The sequence below is a fragment of the Nesoenas mayeri genome (assembly GCF_963082525.1).
Source record: "Nesoenas mayeri genome assembly, chromosome: 12".
In the NCBI taxonomy this organism is placed as follows: Eukaryota; Metazoa; Chordata; class Aves; order Columbiformes; family Columbidae; genus Nesoenas; species Nesoenas mayeri.
The window spans coordinates 12,077,878-12,094,797 of NC_137547.1; the positions used below are offsets into that span (position 1 = coordinate 12,077,878).

Consider the following 16,920-nt stretch of genomic DNA (forward strand, 5'->3'; position numbering starts at 1 on the left):
GAAGGGTATCAAAGTCCACGTACATACACATAGGCATTTATATATATACATAAACATACACACACTATATGTGTGTGTATATGTATATATGTGAGAGTGTGTGTATATTGAGATGCAATTTAGTTGTATACACAAAGCTAAGTAAGGGATTTTCAGCAGTGTTAGAGACTGAAAAGCATCTGGCAAAAAAGCAAAGCCGTCCAGCTCTACTTCCACTGCGCCATGGGGGTGTTTTCACTGTCCATGACCATAGAAACATAGGATCATAGAATCGTTTAGATCGTTTAGTTGGAAGAGACCCTCAGGATCAAGTCCAACCTCTCTTTGTTCTGCTTTGCTTTAATGTCTGCATCCATCTACATGCTCTTAATGCTGCCATTTCAATTATCTGACCTGAGTGGTCTAATCCATAGCAGTGCTAAGCAGATTTCTATAGAGCAAGCAAGCAATAAAGAAGACTAATTTGAACTCCTTTTGTCCTTCTTCACCGTGACTGTTCATCTCGTTTAAGATTCAGCCAAGATAATTGGAAACCTTGTTAGAAGTTGTTTGAATGGAAGAACAAGAAGCTGCAGACACCCAGCAGCTTTTGAAATCAACCCAAGTGTGGTTTGGCAGCTAATTTCAGGTGTCTTTGCCTGACAATTTCGTCCCATATTGTGTACAACATAAATAGGGAGGCCTTGCAAAGTCTATTTTTCCTGCTTGTCAGTGAAAAATAGTTAATTTACCAGTAAAACACTTACTTTGTTGTTGTTTCCATCTTGCTAAGGACAGATAAACATTTTATTAAGGTCTAGGGAGATTAATTTTCTTGCTGTGTAATTTCCTCCTTTTTACATTGAAATGGAGAAATATTGAAGTATAGCTTTACAATTATAATGTGTAATTATTAGAGGAAGTAGATGTGGATTAGGAGACTTTTCTATTTTTTTTATTTTATTTCACAATGTTTCTTCTCCTTTTGTAGAAAAACGTGTTTGACGGGAGAGAATGGAGAATGTTCTAGAGCTTCATGTTCTGGACAACACTCAGGAGATACAGCCCTCTCTGAGAGACTGCCAGGGCTCTTTGATCTTGGGCTTACCAGACACATTGTGTAATAACTTATGTATATCTAATGTTTACCAACTAATTACAAACCAGGGGAGACTCTGCTGTCATGCTCTTCCCAGTAAGGAACACTGAAAACTAAGCCTTAACACACATGGCCCAGTCCCAGGGTTTGAACAGCCTCTCCTTATGCCTGACCTTCTTTACGAACACCATCCAGCTGCAGAATCCTTCAAACACAAATCAGCATTCCTCCCACACTTTCTCCTCTTTATTCACCCCTCATGACAACAGTTTTGACGTTACCAGCTCCTCACCTCAGCCAGGTTTTATTCACTATGTTTTTCTGCTTTCAACATTTGTGGCGAAGGCTACAAGCTGTTTCCTGTTGGGTTCTTTCTACATTTCACTTCCCTCCAGTCTCTGAGTGCATTGAGCTTCTCTCCCAAACATGAAAAGGACCATGCAGACGTCTTTGGAGCCGAGCATTCCCCTCTCCAGCACTGCTCTGGTTGCACCCCATGGCCATGCAAGGCTGGAGATGACATTTGAGCTGTGATCTCTGTGGTCAATGGACACAAACAAAGAGGAAAATGGAACCAAAATTTCTCCAGGCAGAGGAGCTGGTTATGCAAGCCTCTAGTATAACAACAAGGTCGTTGACATCTGTCTACCTTTGTACTTTTGGTTTGCTTACACAAGAAGCAGATAATTGCTTTATAAATCAGAGTGAGATCAATATTATTCCTTATCTCTATTTTGAAATATAAGTGTTTACTTAATTTATTTTAATCTCAACATTTATCTTATAATATTCAAGTTTTAATTAAAGCCCATTAACAAAGGTCAAATTACCTGACGATGACTTCAAGCTGTGCTAAGAACTTTCAGCTATCAACTGTTATCTATTATTACCTAATAAAGACTCTGCTAGTAAAACTGATGTGAACTTTCTTGCTGAAATCACACTGATCTGTCTCACTGGGCCAGGAAATGTGAGCTCTGATCATTGTTAAACATTGTTCTATTAACATGATGTCATTTCAGAAGAAATACCACCAGCCCTATCTAGGCATACTTCTTTTGCACTGCCCAAGTACAATTGCAAACACGAACTATTAATATACTTTGTTCAAAGATAAATAACAATAGTTTCTGTGTATTATTCTGGGCAGGTTTTGTTTGGATCAAAACAGTTTTGATTAAATACTGTTTTGATCAGTATTGTTCAGATCAGAATAATTATTTTGTGAGATTTTAGTTTTCTTGGTGAGATTTTTTTTATATTTTTGGGAGATTACAATTTTTTGGTGATAAATAAAAATTTTTTTTTTCTTTTACTATAGTCATATTTTTAATAAATATCACCAGAAATACTGATTCATTATTTAAATGAAAACATAAAATAACTCTTGAAGGGCTGAGGCATGAACTACTGGCCCAGCAGAACTAGTATCCAACTCGGCTGAGCTCGCCCTCCCACCATAACGCCCAACATATTTAAGCACTAGACACTCAAACAAGTGAACAGCCACAGTACCTACATAAACTTCCTCACCATAAGACTTTTATAACCTTATCTGCACCTTTCAACATCCCCAGACTATCTACATGTTTTAAAATTCAATATGTGATACAGTTTGGTAATGTGTTTTTGAGTGAGCAGAATGACAACACGAAGGTCGACACTCACTTCCATGACTGAAGGTGCAGAAAAGGTGTTACAGATATTTACAGTGACAGAAGTTAATGCTGCTGCACAATGTCCCACCCTTTAGCCTACTGTACATCTTTGGGACAACGTAATGGAAAAACTAAAAAGAACTATTTGCTGGTTTTATTCACGGGGTATCTGAGTATAGATAGTTTAACTTAAAAACCATGTTCCTGAACAGAGAGCCTGCTGGGCTTCTCATTATGGGGATCATGAAGCCAGTTTCTTTCATAAGGTGTTGGATATCTATTGATGAGAGACACTGTTAAAGAAAACAGCTTGTAACATAGCTTCTTTCTTTCTGTTCTCATGTCCTGTAAGCTCAGGAATAGCTCATAACAAGCAGAAGAAAGATGTGTAACAATGTTAAATAAAACAAACAAGAGGTGGAATCTGGACTGCTTTAGAAATCTGGCCAGTCTTATGCTTATGGAAATCTGGAGTGACTGCAGAGACACCAGTGCAAAAGAAGTATGCCTAGATAGGGCTGGTGGTATTTCTTCTGAAATGACACCATGTCAATAGGACAATGTTTAACAATGATTAGAGCTCACATTTCCTGGCCCAGTGAGACAGATCAGTGTGATTTCAGCAAGAAAGTTCCTATCAGTTTTACTAGCAGGGTCTTTATGAGGAGTTGTGATGGCTGCACATTCAGGTCCAAGCAATTTTTTTTTTGCCTCTGTGTGTGTGCTAGGAAATGTTCAGTACATTTATATCTACCAGTTAATGTTTTATCCTAAGAGGGTACCTTTAATCTTTAGAACAGCTCTCTTATTAAGATATTAAGGTAATGGCACATCTAAATTGTGCCACGTAGCCAGTCATGGTCATCAAAATACATGAGGTGTCAGCAGATGCTTCAGATAGCTCTGCTGTAGTCTATGTGAGTTCAAGGCCAACCTCAGCCACTGATAACCCCAGCTTGATTAATGCTCTTATGGGGCACACTTGTCTCCTTCTTGCCAATAGTTGCAGTTCTGCTGTGAAGGCAATACAACATCGGAACCACCTGGAAAAGGGGGATATTGAGGCATCAACAGCGTGGCAGGTGAGGAAAGTCAAGCTACAAGCCTAAAGGCAACACTAGATGCTTCCCAAGGGGCAGTTCCTAGGAGAAGATCCCCAAGGACTTATCCAGGCAACCCTTGTGCCAGGAGGTAACCATATACATCTATAAACAGAAATTATGTCTAACCCAGCGACTCCTGAATGTAGTCCTACTTATCTTTATCCTGACCACATCATGCCAGGCACGAATGTCTAATTTAACTATGGCACCCTGTAAAGATAAGAATTATTTTCCCTGTTTTTCTAAACAAGATAACATCAGAATTGCAATTTGGCAGAGCTCACTGGTAAGTTCACTGTGTTGCCAAATGGAAAATTAGACAGTAGAGCGACAACAATAACAAACTCTTCTGAGTCAGCAAAGAACTGGGTCTCACTATCCAGACAAGCAGCCTAGGAGAGCAGCAAAGAAGGAAGCATGACTGTGACCTACCTTCTTGAACTAATTGGTAGATGGGTTTTTCTGAAGATGTAGGTGTACATAGGGGCTTTTCTCCATCCCTTTCCAGACAGTTTGCTCAGTACTCGCTACTTCCTGCCTAGCTGGGTAATAACGAAACGGCTCTTTTCAAGAGATAGTCCTGCACACTGTGGAAGTGACACACTAAAATGGACCGCTCATGATCTTGTCCCAAGTTAATGATACTGCTAATGATGTTTTTTCTACCTCAAAGCCAAAGTAATATAAATCAATTTTCCATTTAAATGATTATTCAATTCATAGAACAGAGATATATTTCTATTCCTGATAAAATCTATACACTACATTTCATAATATTCAGGAACGTAAAAATGGTAATGTCCTCATATAGAGAGTAAATTCACTTGCTCTTCCTCAAAGCAAATGAATAAAAGCCAAAATGAACAGCGGTGTGATTTATTCTTTCCCATTGGCAGCTCTTCACTTCCATAACTTTGAATCTGGTACTTTCTGGCCTCTAGTAAGGATTGTCAAGCTGTTCTGCTGTGCTGCAATGGCCTTTTCCATCAGAGGATGTTTTAAGGCAGTCATGATGCAGTTGTAATCTGCACTAGGGTACAAATCAGGACCACCCTGAAGTCAGTGGTGTCACCAATCACACATCTCCTCCTTGTCTGTGCACCAGGCTCCCCAATGGCCCAGTGAAACCCTGGAACTGATTTTCCTAAGGTCTGGGAGGCCAATGTTCAGAAACAGAAAAGTCTTATGAATGAGCCACACTCTTCTAATAGCAGCAGTTGGAAATGGAAAAAAATTGCACTTGGATTCAGGGTGACATGATCTATAGAGCTATTGGTTATGCTGAACAAGAATTCAGGCTTGGATTTTTCAAAAATTGCAATTCATTGTTTGGTGCCTACTTTGGGGACATGAGAGATTGATTTGCCAAGGTGTTGAGGCAAATCTACCACAACTACATATATTAGAAAAACATTATGTGTGCTCATCTCCTCATCTATAAGAATTTAGGCATAAAAAGCTAAATTTTCCAAATGGTGTGTAGTCTATATATTTTTTAAAAAATAGTGATTATGAGTACTTTGAGATTTGGCTATCAAAATTGAACTGGTTTTAATGGGTTTAATGTTTAGGAGTGGCAAACACCACCTAGAAGAGTCCCTTACAGAATCTCAGTCTAGGCCACCATTATTTTTGTTAACATCTATTAATATTTTCAGCATTATAAACAAAATATACTTCAGATTTCTTTCACCTTGACAGCTTCTACTTCCAACAACAACAACAAATTAATAAACCTTGAAAGATCCCTTTTAAAACCAGGAATAAATCATTCATCATTGTCTTTCGTGATGTTTTATATAGCACGATGCTTTTCTGAAGAAAGGTTCTCTTGATGGCCACCATCTGGTGTAACTCATGAGGGCAAGTTAGGACTCTGTAAGAGATCTGCAGGGCCCCCTAAAACATTTCTGAGAAAAAATGAAAGACTTATTCCAACAGACGCAAGAGAGTTCACAAACAAAGGAGTTATTCACAGCTTTATCGCAGCTTGGAGTGAGGGTGTGAAAATATTGAGAAAGCTTTGTCACTAATTTCTAGTCAAAGCTTGCACAACACAATCGCTTTGCAAGCCTTATTTTATAATAACTGGGGAATATGTTTTAGTTTAAGCCACTGGTACATAACACGTGCTGTAAGGTTGGTTGCTACATCAGCCTTTCAGGCAGGCAGCTATAACTAAACCAGGATTAACAAGTCTTGGCTTTATGTGAAGGGCTCATCGTTCCTTAAAAACAATGCTTATGGACAGACTTTTCTCTTGTGAGTCTGCCCCAGTTCCTCAGAACTATTCAAAAGCCAAAGAAAAAACAGCAAGTGAATGGTTTTGGTGTATCCAAAATCTATATATTTGACATTATGCTTGAGACGATGTTGAAGATACTGGAGGGGCTTTACAATATCTGTTAGGGGTTGGTACAGTCCCATGGGCAGCCAGAAGAGCAGAACTTATTGTCATCACCAGCCACCCCCTTGCAACAATGAGAGAGGCTTAATTATGTGCTTCCATGACCCGCTATTGAAAGATGCAAAATGAGATTATGCAGCAAGGTGCATCATTTTGGCTCTTCCACACTAGCATATGTGACTACTTAAGTAAATTTTTAAACTATTTAAATGATTTCCATTCAGCCAGCTACATAAAGGCAAAAAGCAAAAAATAATTAACAAACCATTACACTGTGAAGCTTCCGTGTGGACTTCTGGCATAAGAAAACTATTAAAAAAATGTTTTCTCATTGAGGAAAAGTGCAAAAAGCATGTTTCCTACAAAATGGTAATGTTTATTTGAAATCAAGCCATTTTTCAGTTATGAGTGAAAAGGGCTTTCAGGAATTCTGTCTCTTCCTGAAAACCCTAGTTGCTATTTTGAATGCTTTTAAAGCCGTATTTTCTTCTCTGTAACTGCTTTTCTCTCCTTGTGGTAAACAGAATTAACTGACAGACTGCTTTACTGGCACTAAAATACATGAAGTCAACAAACTGCAAAGAGGGAAACTGTCTTTCTTCCACTCCCCATCTGCTGCAGGCACTTGAAGAGTTACTTATAGCAACCGTAGATTAGGAAAAAAATCCACAGTGCTGTAGAAATTGCCAACAGTAGCCTCACTTGGAGAGCTTGGCTTTATTTGTAGGCATTTCCAAACATTATTTGTTCTTTTTTTGGGGCCTGTTTCAAAATCCGTCAAAGCCAGAGACAAGACTTCCATTAATTTCAATGGCTTCGGAGCAGATTCACAGGGAATAGGCTGTGGAATCTCCAGCTCTGGCATTTTTAGCAGTATGTTCATGTATCAAATTTCCAGTTGAAGAGAGAGAACTGGACAATGCTACAGAATCCATTAATCACAAATATGAGTCAATGGCACCCACTGAAAATGCATATTCTGTGTCACTGAGCCAGATACATTTAAGTACAGTCTCCTTCGTCACACCTCTGTTTTCAGAAATAGGCTGCGTTTCTCATATCTAAAAGGACAAAATGGGAGGGCTGGCTGCCAGCTTTTCCAAAGCCTGGCAAGTCAGCACGGCCCAAGAAGAAGAACAAACCCTAAAGGAAATGTCCTGAAAATATACAGTGGCCAACCCACTGAACAGCAGCTGCCCTCAGCTCTGACTTTTGCAATAGCTTGAATATAAAACAGTTGGGTTGGGGCTTTCTAAACTGCGGCCTATGAAGTTTTGTACGCAGCCCAAAAGGGACTCCTGAACTGCAGATATCCTCAACAGAACCAGCTGGTAATCACAGTTATGTTGTCTCTTCCAGGAAGGGGATGGAAGCCTGGGCACTGACCGGGCCAGATCCATCAGCTAATGAGAATATGGATTGGCCTTCCCAAGGCTGGGAAACTTGGTCTGAATATTCACATCCCATCTGCTGCATTACCGCTCCCTATTAATCAGTCAGAACTTAATGTGGGATCTGCTCCAAGGGCTCCATAGCTGAAGTAGCTCCTGATTTTCAAATGCAGTAGGAAACGGGATATCCAACATAGTGTGTATCACTCCATCGCAGTGCATTTTCTTTCCATTTCCTCTCCTCCCCTACAATTGTCCTACCCATTAAACACTTTATCATGACCTTCATCTTGAAAACTCCAATCAGAGTCTTGCTTTATCCAGCTGAGCAAGGTGACTAAGAACTGGAGGTCCAAAAAGATCTTGGGATTGAAGATCACTCTTAAATGCTCACTGGACGCAGTACACATACTTTATTTTGCCAGAAAACTTTAATTAGAGCTGGGCCAGCATACTGTGCGATATGTATGTTCCCTTCTGCTCACTAGTGCAATGCAGGTGGCATTTCTGCAATGCAGGAATTCAACCAAACATCACTGCTGCTTGCTTCTCTGTGATGCAGTAGCTGGCTCACTGATCCATGTCTAAATATAAGTGCATGTTCTTTCAGTGTCAGGTTATGGTGGTATAAATTAATAATAATTGCATCAAATTCAGTGGAGTTAATGCCAAGGAGGGGATGACTGCAATAGCTAAAGATCCTTATTTGTACTGTATTTCTGCTAATCCAGTGGCCTTGTAAACCTGATGGGTATTTTTTGTGAGGAAGTTCAGAAGCACTTAGGGATTTCAGCTCCCAAGTGTCCCTGGGCTGGCTTCCCAAAGTCCATCAGCAGACTTTGGAAGGGGCACACAGGGCTCCCAAGTAGTACTGATGATTAAGGCAATACTTTCATCTTTTCTAGACCACTGTTTGAACTTCAGGCCTTCCCTTCCACCTCTTAGCAGGTATGAATACTGTAGCTCTCTATAGCTAAGCAGCTTAGCTTTTAAAGGATGATGGGAGCATTTCACTTGGGGTGTGGAGTTCTAAACAGATAGAATGCTTCAAAATGAAGCTTATTTGGGACAGCTGAGATTAACCTGCATGTGTGTAAACAGGTGGATATGATGAATATGAGACAATAATTATAGATATCGCATTAGCATCCAAAAGAAGCACCTCAAATAATAAGTACTAAAAATAAAGCAATACAAAGCAATTAAACGTATCTAGAGGAGCACTGTGTGTTTTCCCATCTCATAACTCCTCATGTTTCTTATTTTCCTCATTCTCCTCTCATTCTTACTATTGTACCTCTTTGGTGCTGTTGTAAAGACCTCCAGCTTGCCTTTGATGTAAGAGCTTTATCTCACTTTCCCATGTGTCCAATAGCAGCATATATCAACTTTATCTCCTCTGCTCATGAGGAAAGCAATGCTCTCATGTCTTCTCTCCAAACTGACTTCACATGGAATGAGACATTCATACAATAGGCCTCACAATGGCCTTTGCAGTGACTTAGCATCACTTGTTGTGTGTATCCTCAGACCAATCATCATGATATATTAGAAGCAATCTGTTCCATGTTCTATTGCTGCTGTTGTTGCAAGCAACAAAGAGGAAGGAGAAATGCTGATGACATGGCAGGGATGACATCTCAAGCTTTTGAAGGGGGCAGTAAAAGGAGTGGTGATGTGATCAGCAAGACCAGTGCCACACAGGGCACTGAGCTGAGAATGTGGCTTGCGATTGCAGTTCTAATTTCCCTTGCTGTATGTTCGGCTGCGGAGGTGGCAGCTGTTGATGAAGGAAGCCCTTGCTCAAAGTACCAGCTGGCTTTTAACCATTCATGCTATGAGTTTGTTAGACTCCAGCGTACCTTCACAAGTGCCCAGAGCTGGTGTGAGAGAGGCGGGGGGCACCTTGTCTTTATTGAAAATGAGGAAACTCAACAGTTCTTGCAAAAACATATTGCGGAAGATCAGGAATGGTGGATAGGACTGACCTCAAACTCCTTGCTGAATGAAACTACTGACGGTAGGTGATTTTGAAATAATTTATTCTTTAAAACTCTATCTGTAGATGTCTGCTAAAAAGCCACTGTCTTTTGTTGCTGTAGCTTCAGATTCATATTAAGATGTTTTAATTGCCTGCTTCACTTCCCAGTTGCATGTCGTCACCCTTTCCTTTGGATCTGGTGGTTGTGTGAACACACAGTGAATTAGATCAGCTTGGTGACCCAGTGAAAAAAATGTGCTAGGTTAGGTCTCCAGTGGAAGAGCAAAGTGAGTCAAATCATCACAATAGGAAGTGCTGCAAGATCTGATGCAAGGGAAATGGTGGGATTTCAAGGCTGGGAGCACAGCGAGAAGTGGAAATGTCTCTTTCAGTGGTTATATCAGGTTAAACGTACAATGTAACTGAAGATCCCCATGCAGAGAAAAACACCTCTGCTTCAGTAGGAGTAGGACTACAGTCCTGCTCTGCAGACTTTGACTCTGTAATTGTATTACTGTGGAAAATAAACACTCAGGACACAATTACTTTCTTCACAGGGTCAATGATTTGGCTGGACACTTCAAATGTAAGCTACAGTAACTGGTACAAGGATCAGCCATCTCCCTTCTCATCCACATGCGGGTACATCCTGAAGAATGCCAAGTATCAGTGGGGTGTGACCGAAAATTGCAGCCAGGAATTTGACTTCATTTGTGAGTTTGGTAAGACACACAGCAGCTGGAACTGAGAATGGAGCATGCCGTGTTCACAACTGTGCATAACTTGCCTTGTTCTTTTCAAAGTGGCTGCTCATTAACTTAAAAAAAAGCTTATTAAAAGTGAATGAGCAGCCAGCGTGCTGATGTAAGATATGATCCAAAGAAAGGAAGAACCCTGAAGTCACTGGGAGATGTAGGTGCTCAGCACCTAGCCATTAAGGTCCAGGTTTCCAGCAGAGGGCTGATAAAATAGAAATGGCTCTGAGAGTGAATCTCAATGTGTAGCAGTCCATGTGTACAGTGGACATAAGCTAGCTAGTTTAAAGCCAGTTTGAGCAGTGCGTAATAGCATGGTTGCAAGAATAAACTCCTACAACACCATAGTACCTGAGCCAGGAGGGACCTGTAAGACTACCCTATAAAAATATTCTTGATCATAAATATGTGCCAAAATAATTTCCATTTGTAACTGAAGCAAAAATACAGCCAGGCTTCCAGATGCAGCACTCCTCGTAAGCAAAAGTGAGAACAAGTTTTTCTTGTTTCTTCACAGACCCTTCCATCAGGTGAAGTTCAAGGGCTTCCCCAGGAACTGGTAGCTCCTGGCAGCATTGTAGTGCTCAGACAGAAAACCTATAGACATTGTATCCTTTAAATTGTGACATGGAACAAACGGTCCTGGAAAGGAATGCCAGCAATATCGTCCCATTCAACATCTAGATATAAAGCAATTTGTGTTACTCACGCTTTGCACATGAGCCAAACATCTACAACTGTAACTATTATAGTACTAAAGTCACAAGTACTAGAAGGAGTCTGGCTGTAGGCTCACTAATATATATAAAAAAGTGTTCAAATCCCGTATGCAAGTACAGCTTGCCACAAGCCCTAGAATTGCTACTGCCCTGGTCCAGTACTGTACCCCTTCTGATGTAATTAACAACTGGTTCCACAGTCAGAAAAAATAATCAGGTTTTGTTTCCCGTCCTGATTTTCTGTTCATCCCCTCCCTCCCCTCCTCCCAGCACTCCCAGTTCACTCCCATATCCCCGGCACATCCCACCTCTGCAAATCCTCTTCCCTCCTTCAGCTGGTTCCCCTGCAGTTCTGCAGCTGCTCCAGAGCTCCAGCTGTATGCGCTCGCCAGGTGAATCCCCCATCATGGAACAGATAAACATGGGGTTATGATCCCTGCTCCTAATAGAGGCACTGATGTAGCTCTTTCTCTTCTACCTAGCTATTGGTTTTCATGAGATTTTAGGGCATTTTGAGGTTTATATCCATACATCAACTTTGGCTAAAAGGATGACTAACATTAAAATGATTGGGGGAGAGGAAACTGACAGACAGCACAATCCCTTAAGCTTATTTTCCTTGCAAAAACACACTAAAATTATTTTCCATTACCACCACATTAGACAAGTGTCTGTTTGTAAGGAAGCTATCATCTGTTACCATAGGACCTAACTTAGAGCCCATTAAATTCAAAGAGTGTTTGCATTATTGAGCAACAATGTCCTACACTACATCCATCATCCACTACCCAGGAAACCAAGATCAGATTGAGGCAATTACAGCCTTGTTTTCAGTACCTACAGCCCATGCCCATTAACATGCATACAAATTTCAGCAACAGAGTAGACTCCTCTTTTACCAGCTTTGCATGCAAGGAACTAGATCCAATATCTCTAACAGGGGCGATGTTTTCATTAGCTTCCCTGAGTGTTGAGTGTTTGGACATTCCCACCACCTGGCAGTGTTTAAGTTTGTCTCTCTGTAAAATGAGCATTAACACCTTCACGTACAACTGCTGTGAGGCTTGGTTCACATTAACATTGAGATTGAAACTTCAAATGAAACTGATAATTTATCTACTTGAACATCTGAGATAGATATACACATACCAACAACTAACCAGTGTTCTGTCCTCATCCTTTCCTCAGCCATCTGTCCCAGCATTATTTGTTTCTCAATGCAACTAAAAGCTTTCTGTATTATTATTTCTATTCTACCACTTGGTGCTTTGCAGGTTAGCAATTTGTCGTAGTGAAAATATACTAATTGAACCAGGGTTTGCACAGAGGAACACAAAACAGCTTCTGTACGTTTTTCCACATAAAAGTTGCTGAGACAGCAAATACTATTGGAACCCTCTGTACAAAGAACAAAAAATGCAAGAGATAATAGTCTGTATTAGAATGTAACAGCAAATTATTTTGCAAGCTTATGTAGAGAACTCTAATCTGTAAACTGATCATGTTGCTATAGTTACGGCCAGGCTTAGATTTAGCTTTTAAATAACAATGGCACACAATTACTGCAGTGTGCACACACTGGCACTGTTCAGCAAGGTACTTATGGGGAATGATCCAAACAGCAACTGGAGGACAATGTGTTTAAACCTGAGACAGCTGAAACAAAAACATTCTTTTGCAACACTCCAAAATGAGAGCAGTCTTGCGCATCCTTCAGGGTATTAAGTATCCTGATTACTACAGGATACTGAGAATTCTGAAAGATAATTAACTGTCCCAGATTAATCAAAGAATGAGGTGTGCGTATTTAGAGATATGACCTTACTCACTTGAGCAGTCCTGCTGAATGAAGTCAGCCGAATATCACACAGGAACAAAGGTGTTTCTGTAGCAGAAATGGGATCAGGTCCCATCCTTAATATGCAAAGTATTCTCCAGAGCAATTACCTGAATATCATGCAAATCACACACAGCCACAAGGCTCTTTCAGAAGAAAGGAGTAACTTTAAACTTTCCAGTACTGCAGATCAAAAAAAAGTGAAGTGTTTTCCACAATAATATGTTTAATTTTTTAATTTAAATATTTTGGTTTATTAAAAATGTTCTCGAATTTTTGAAAGAAAGAGTAACAACCAAAATAATGGATATGTAGGAAAATTATTGCAGGATGTTTCAGAAATTCAAAAAGTTAAATGCTTTTTTTTTCTCCCATTAGAATCCGGCCAGAGCATTGCTTGTGATAATTACAATGCCACTGTACAGTGTGGATCAGGAGAAGTTATTCAAATTGGGGAGAGCTTCTATGGACGGAAGACACCTCATTACTGTGTATCGGAGACTCCTCTCCGGTACGACCCAGACGGAGACTGCAGCTGGGTCAGCGTCCAGGATGAAGTAGCAGGTAGGAGCTTATGCCATTGTTTGGCAGAAGCACAGAGTGCTCAACAAAGTTCCCAGTCCCTAAAATATTTTATCTTGAATTTCAGCAGCGTTAGATAATAAGAAAGTGGATTATTCCTAAAATGAAGGGAATCACAGAGAACTTCTGATGTGGAGGAGGTTTGTACAGGAGGCTGGATGGAAATGAGGGACTTTGCAAGGAGCAAAGATTCGGAGAAGGCAAGAGGGAGCAAATGGAGAACAAGGGTTCTGCTCACCATGTGAAGAAAATACATGTGCACACCGATTCCCTGATGAACTCAAAGGGAGACCCTACGTTTGACAGGGTTGGAAGAGAACACATCCACACCAACCTAACTCCAAACCAGGGGATGACAAGGCTGGAACCCATGGGGACAGAAGGGCAGGCAGGACCTGCTGCTGCCGGCCGTGGTTCCAGCACCCAGCCTGCACAGAGTCTATGGCCTGTCCCTATGGCGATTCTTAGGGTTTTCAGCCAAAATTAAACAAAACACATAACTTCTGGGGTTTTGCTCTCTCTAAGTCAGCTTTATCCCATAAAAGTGGAATGGTGCTAAGAAATACCAGGCCATGAGCAACACACTAAAGTCAAAACGTTGCGGGGGTTTGTCTAGAAAACAGTGGCACGATATTGCCCCCCCATCCCATTTTGTTTCTGCAATGATCTCTCATCTGAGCTGTTATGATGATCACAGACAACACCCACTAGTTCATAAAAATTGCTCCTTTTTTCCAGGCCAGTGTCATGGTCTTCAGGCCTGCCAGGTGACAGCAGACAGCACTTTCTTTGGAGACCCTTGTCCAGCCCACAGCAGCTATTTGACTGTTCACTACCACTGCAAGGAAGGTAAGTGGGAGTGGGCTATCAGCACCAAAACCCTACTCTGTTCTTTGCTGTAATGCTGTGCATATTGATATTTCTCTTAAAAATCACCGCTCCGTTCTCAGGGAAGAACCTGGAAGAGCATTGACCACTAAATTAGGCACAAAAATGGAGCTTCCCCGTCCTAACAGAGGGGTTTTGATAGGATACAAAGCCAGGAAATTCAGACACATAAAACACTTAAATGAAATTATGTTCCAACAAGAATCTTGATCAGTAGGTATGGAAAAGAATCAGCTCCCTGTCACACCACTAATGCACCCAAATTAGCAGCAGTATCAACTCAGTTTTGGAGAAGACTTGCTCTCAAGATGTAAAAATTAAGTGAATTATGTAAGAAATGTAGACAAACAATGGCATTGAATTCTGTCATTATGTTTTACAGGCCTGCAGCTGCTTGTAACAGACACATGCTTTGTCTTTGAAAATATCACAGTCGGTTTGAACTGGCTGCTCTCTCCATACTCTGGCAACCTTTCCTGTATCATTAGCACTGGAGATGGCCACACTATTGATCCCTACTACCCTCTAACGTAAGATATATCCTTCATGTATCATCAGACAACCAGTAAATTTCACTGCTTGCACTTTATTGAATGTTCCAAGTCTCTTAAATGAGATGTTAAAAATTAAGTAGATTAGTAATAGGCTATACATAGAAGACACTTGCATTCTGCAGAAACTTGTTTTGAAATTAACACAAAATACCATGTCAAGCTGCCAACAACAATCTTTCTCCTGCTTATTATGACAAGTGATTCCTATTTCTTATTATGAGTAATTATTCTGGACCTTAAGACACAAAATTACTGAAAACACATCAGTGGTTGTCAAGAAAATATTTAAAATAATACAATGGCATTCCGGAGTTTTGCTTTAATTGCATTAAAAATGTGTCTTTAAAAAATCAAACATTTTTCTGTTGGATTTAAAAATTAGAATTTGTCATAGTGTGAGACAGAGAATGGCTCTTGAAATTTATTTATCTACTACTTGAGTCAACTAGAAAGTTGAAGAACTAAATGTTTTTGAAGTCCAGTTAGAATGAAATCTTCTTCTTCATTAAACCAACTAATGATAAATATGCATTATTAAGGATGATATAACCTGATCATTGTTTGCAAAACAAAGAGAGGATAGTTTCAGCAATATTATTTATTTGCCTTCCATGGTGTATGTCATTCAAGAAGGATATCCTCAGCTTCTTTTCATGATCTTCCTGTGCTTGTTAGTAATAACAGCCACTACCACATCAATTCATCTCCTATTGCTATCATGACCAGAGCTGCACCTGACTCAGGAGCGAAGAGGCATTTTTGCTAGCACGGGCAAGTATAGATTCAGGTGCACATTAAAAAAAAGCAAGGGAGTGCTCTGACAAAATGCTGAGCACTCTCAGCTTCCACTGACATATCTAAGACATGGTAAATTGGGAATAAAATAAAGAATAGAGACTTAAGGGCACCGTTACATGTTCTAATGTGCATAATCATAGGTGTGTGCTCAGAGCCAACAAGTCAGAAACCAGATCTAATGGCCCATGTTATTGAGCTGTAATCTACCTACTTCACAGCAAAATGTACTTACCCTTATAAATACACTTTGAGAACAACCACCCCTGAGATACATCCTGAATTACACCGTAGCTGGAACGAAGGAACAATCTTCAACCCTAAACATTCTGCGTAAATAAATGAGGGATTGTGGTGATTGCAGGAGAGCTGAGTGAGGTCAGAAATTTGGGACCTGTGAGCACAGTCACCACTTACGGTTGGGGACTTCCCAGGACACTCTTCCACACCAAGCAGCTGTTCTCTTTCTGTTCTAGACTGGTCAGCAATGTCACATATAGATATTCATCTCCTGGAGAGTTCACTGTTTTTGTGGAATGTACAACCAGTGAATGGCACGTGACGGCACAGAAGCGGGTGACTGTTCAAGATAAGATGGATCAACTGAGCATTACCGGGTGCTACAGCCAGTATGAATCCGGGAACAGCTCTCACTGCCGCACATTGTATGGGGAGCTGTTGTGGATTCAAGTTGAACTCAATGGAGGTGAGGGAAACTACACTGCGTGATTTAAACGGAAGGCTAAATATTATGCTACCCATGGGATAGAGCAGGGTTTTCATTATGCAAAACAATACGTCTTTTTAGTGAATGCTTTCTCTCTAATTGTTGTGTTCCTGCAACTGAATGTTCTCATTCGAGGGGTTCTTTCTCAGAGCTGTTACACCACCTCAAACATCAGTATAAACCCTTTCTCCTTCTACACAAAGCTGACAAAGCATGAGAGTAACTTTAGTCACATGAATCTACATGAAGGCAGTATGAATATTTGCATATCTGAAGTTAGGAATCCACAGAAATGCTTCTCTGATTGAGGGCAAGAGCCATGCTGAGCCGGTCCCGGTTGCTGATCTATATTTTATTCTCACTTCAAGTTCCTTCAATCCACATATATGCTTAAAAAATTAAATTCAGTAGCATAGGTTTGAATTTTCTTGACTGCTCTAATGCT

At 40.4% G+C, this 16,920-nt stretch overlaps 1 protein-coding gene across 1 annotated transcript in view; it reads left to right on the forward strand.

The window, feature by feature from the left end:
• Nucleotides 1–9,260: 9,260 nt before the first annotated feature.
• PKD1L3 (polycystin 1 like 3, transient receptor potential channel interacting) overlaps nt 9,261–16,920 on the forward strand; it is a gene marked incomplete at both ends in the record, with an annotated part of 38,784 nt that continues 31,124 nt past the window's right edge. Inside the window, 6 exons of the mRNA XM_080352005.1 lie at nt 9,261–9,657; nt 10,176–10,340; nt 13,308–13,493; nt 14,250–14,360; nt 14,782–14,929; nt 16,234–16,454. Coding sequence (XP_080208131.1) covers nt 9,261–9,657; nt 10,176–10,340; nt 13,308–13,493; nt 14,250–14,360; nt 14,782–14,929; nt 16,234–16,454 — 1,228 coding nt within the window. The remainder of the gene's footprint in view (nt 9,658–10,175; nt 10,341–13,307; nt 13,494–14,249; nt 14,361–14,781; nt 14,930–16,233; nt 16,455–16,920) is intronic.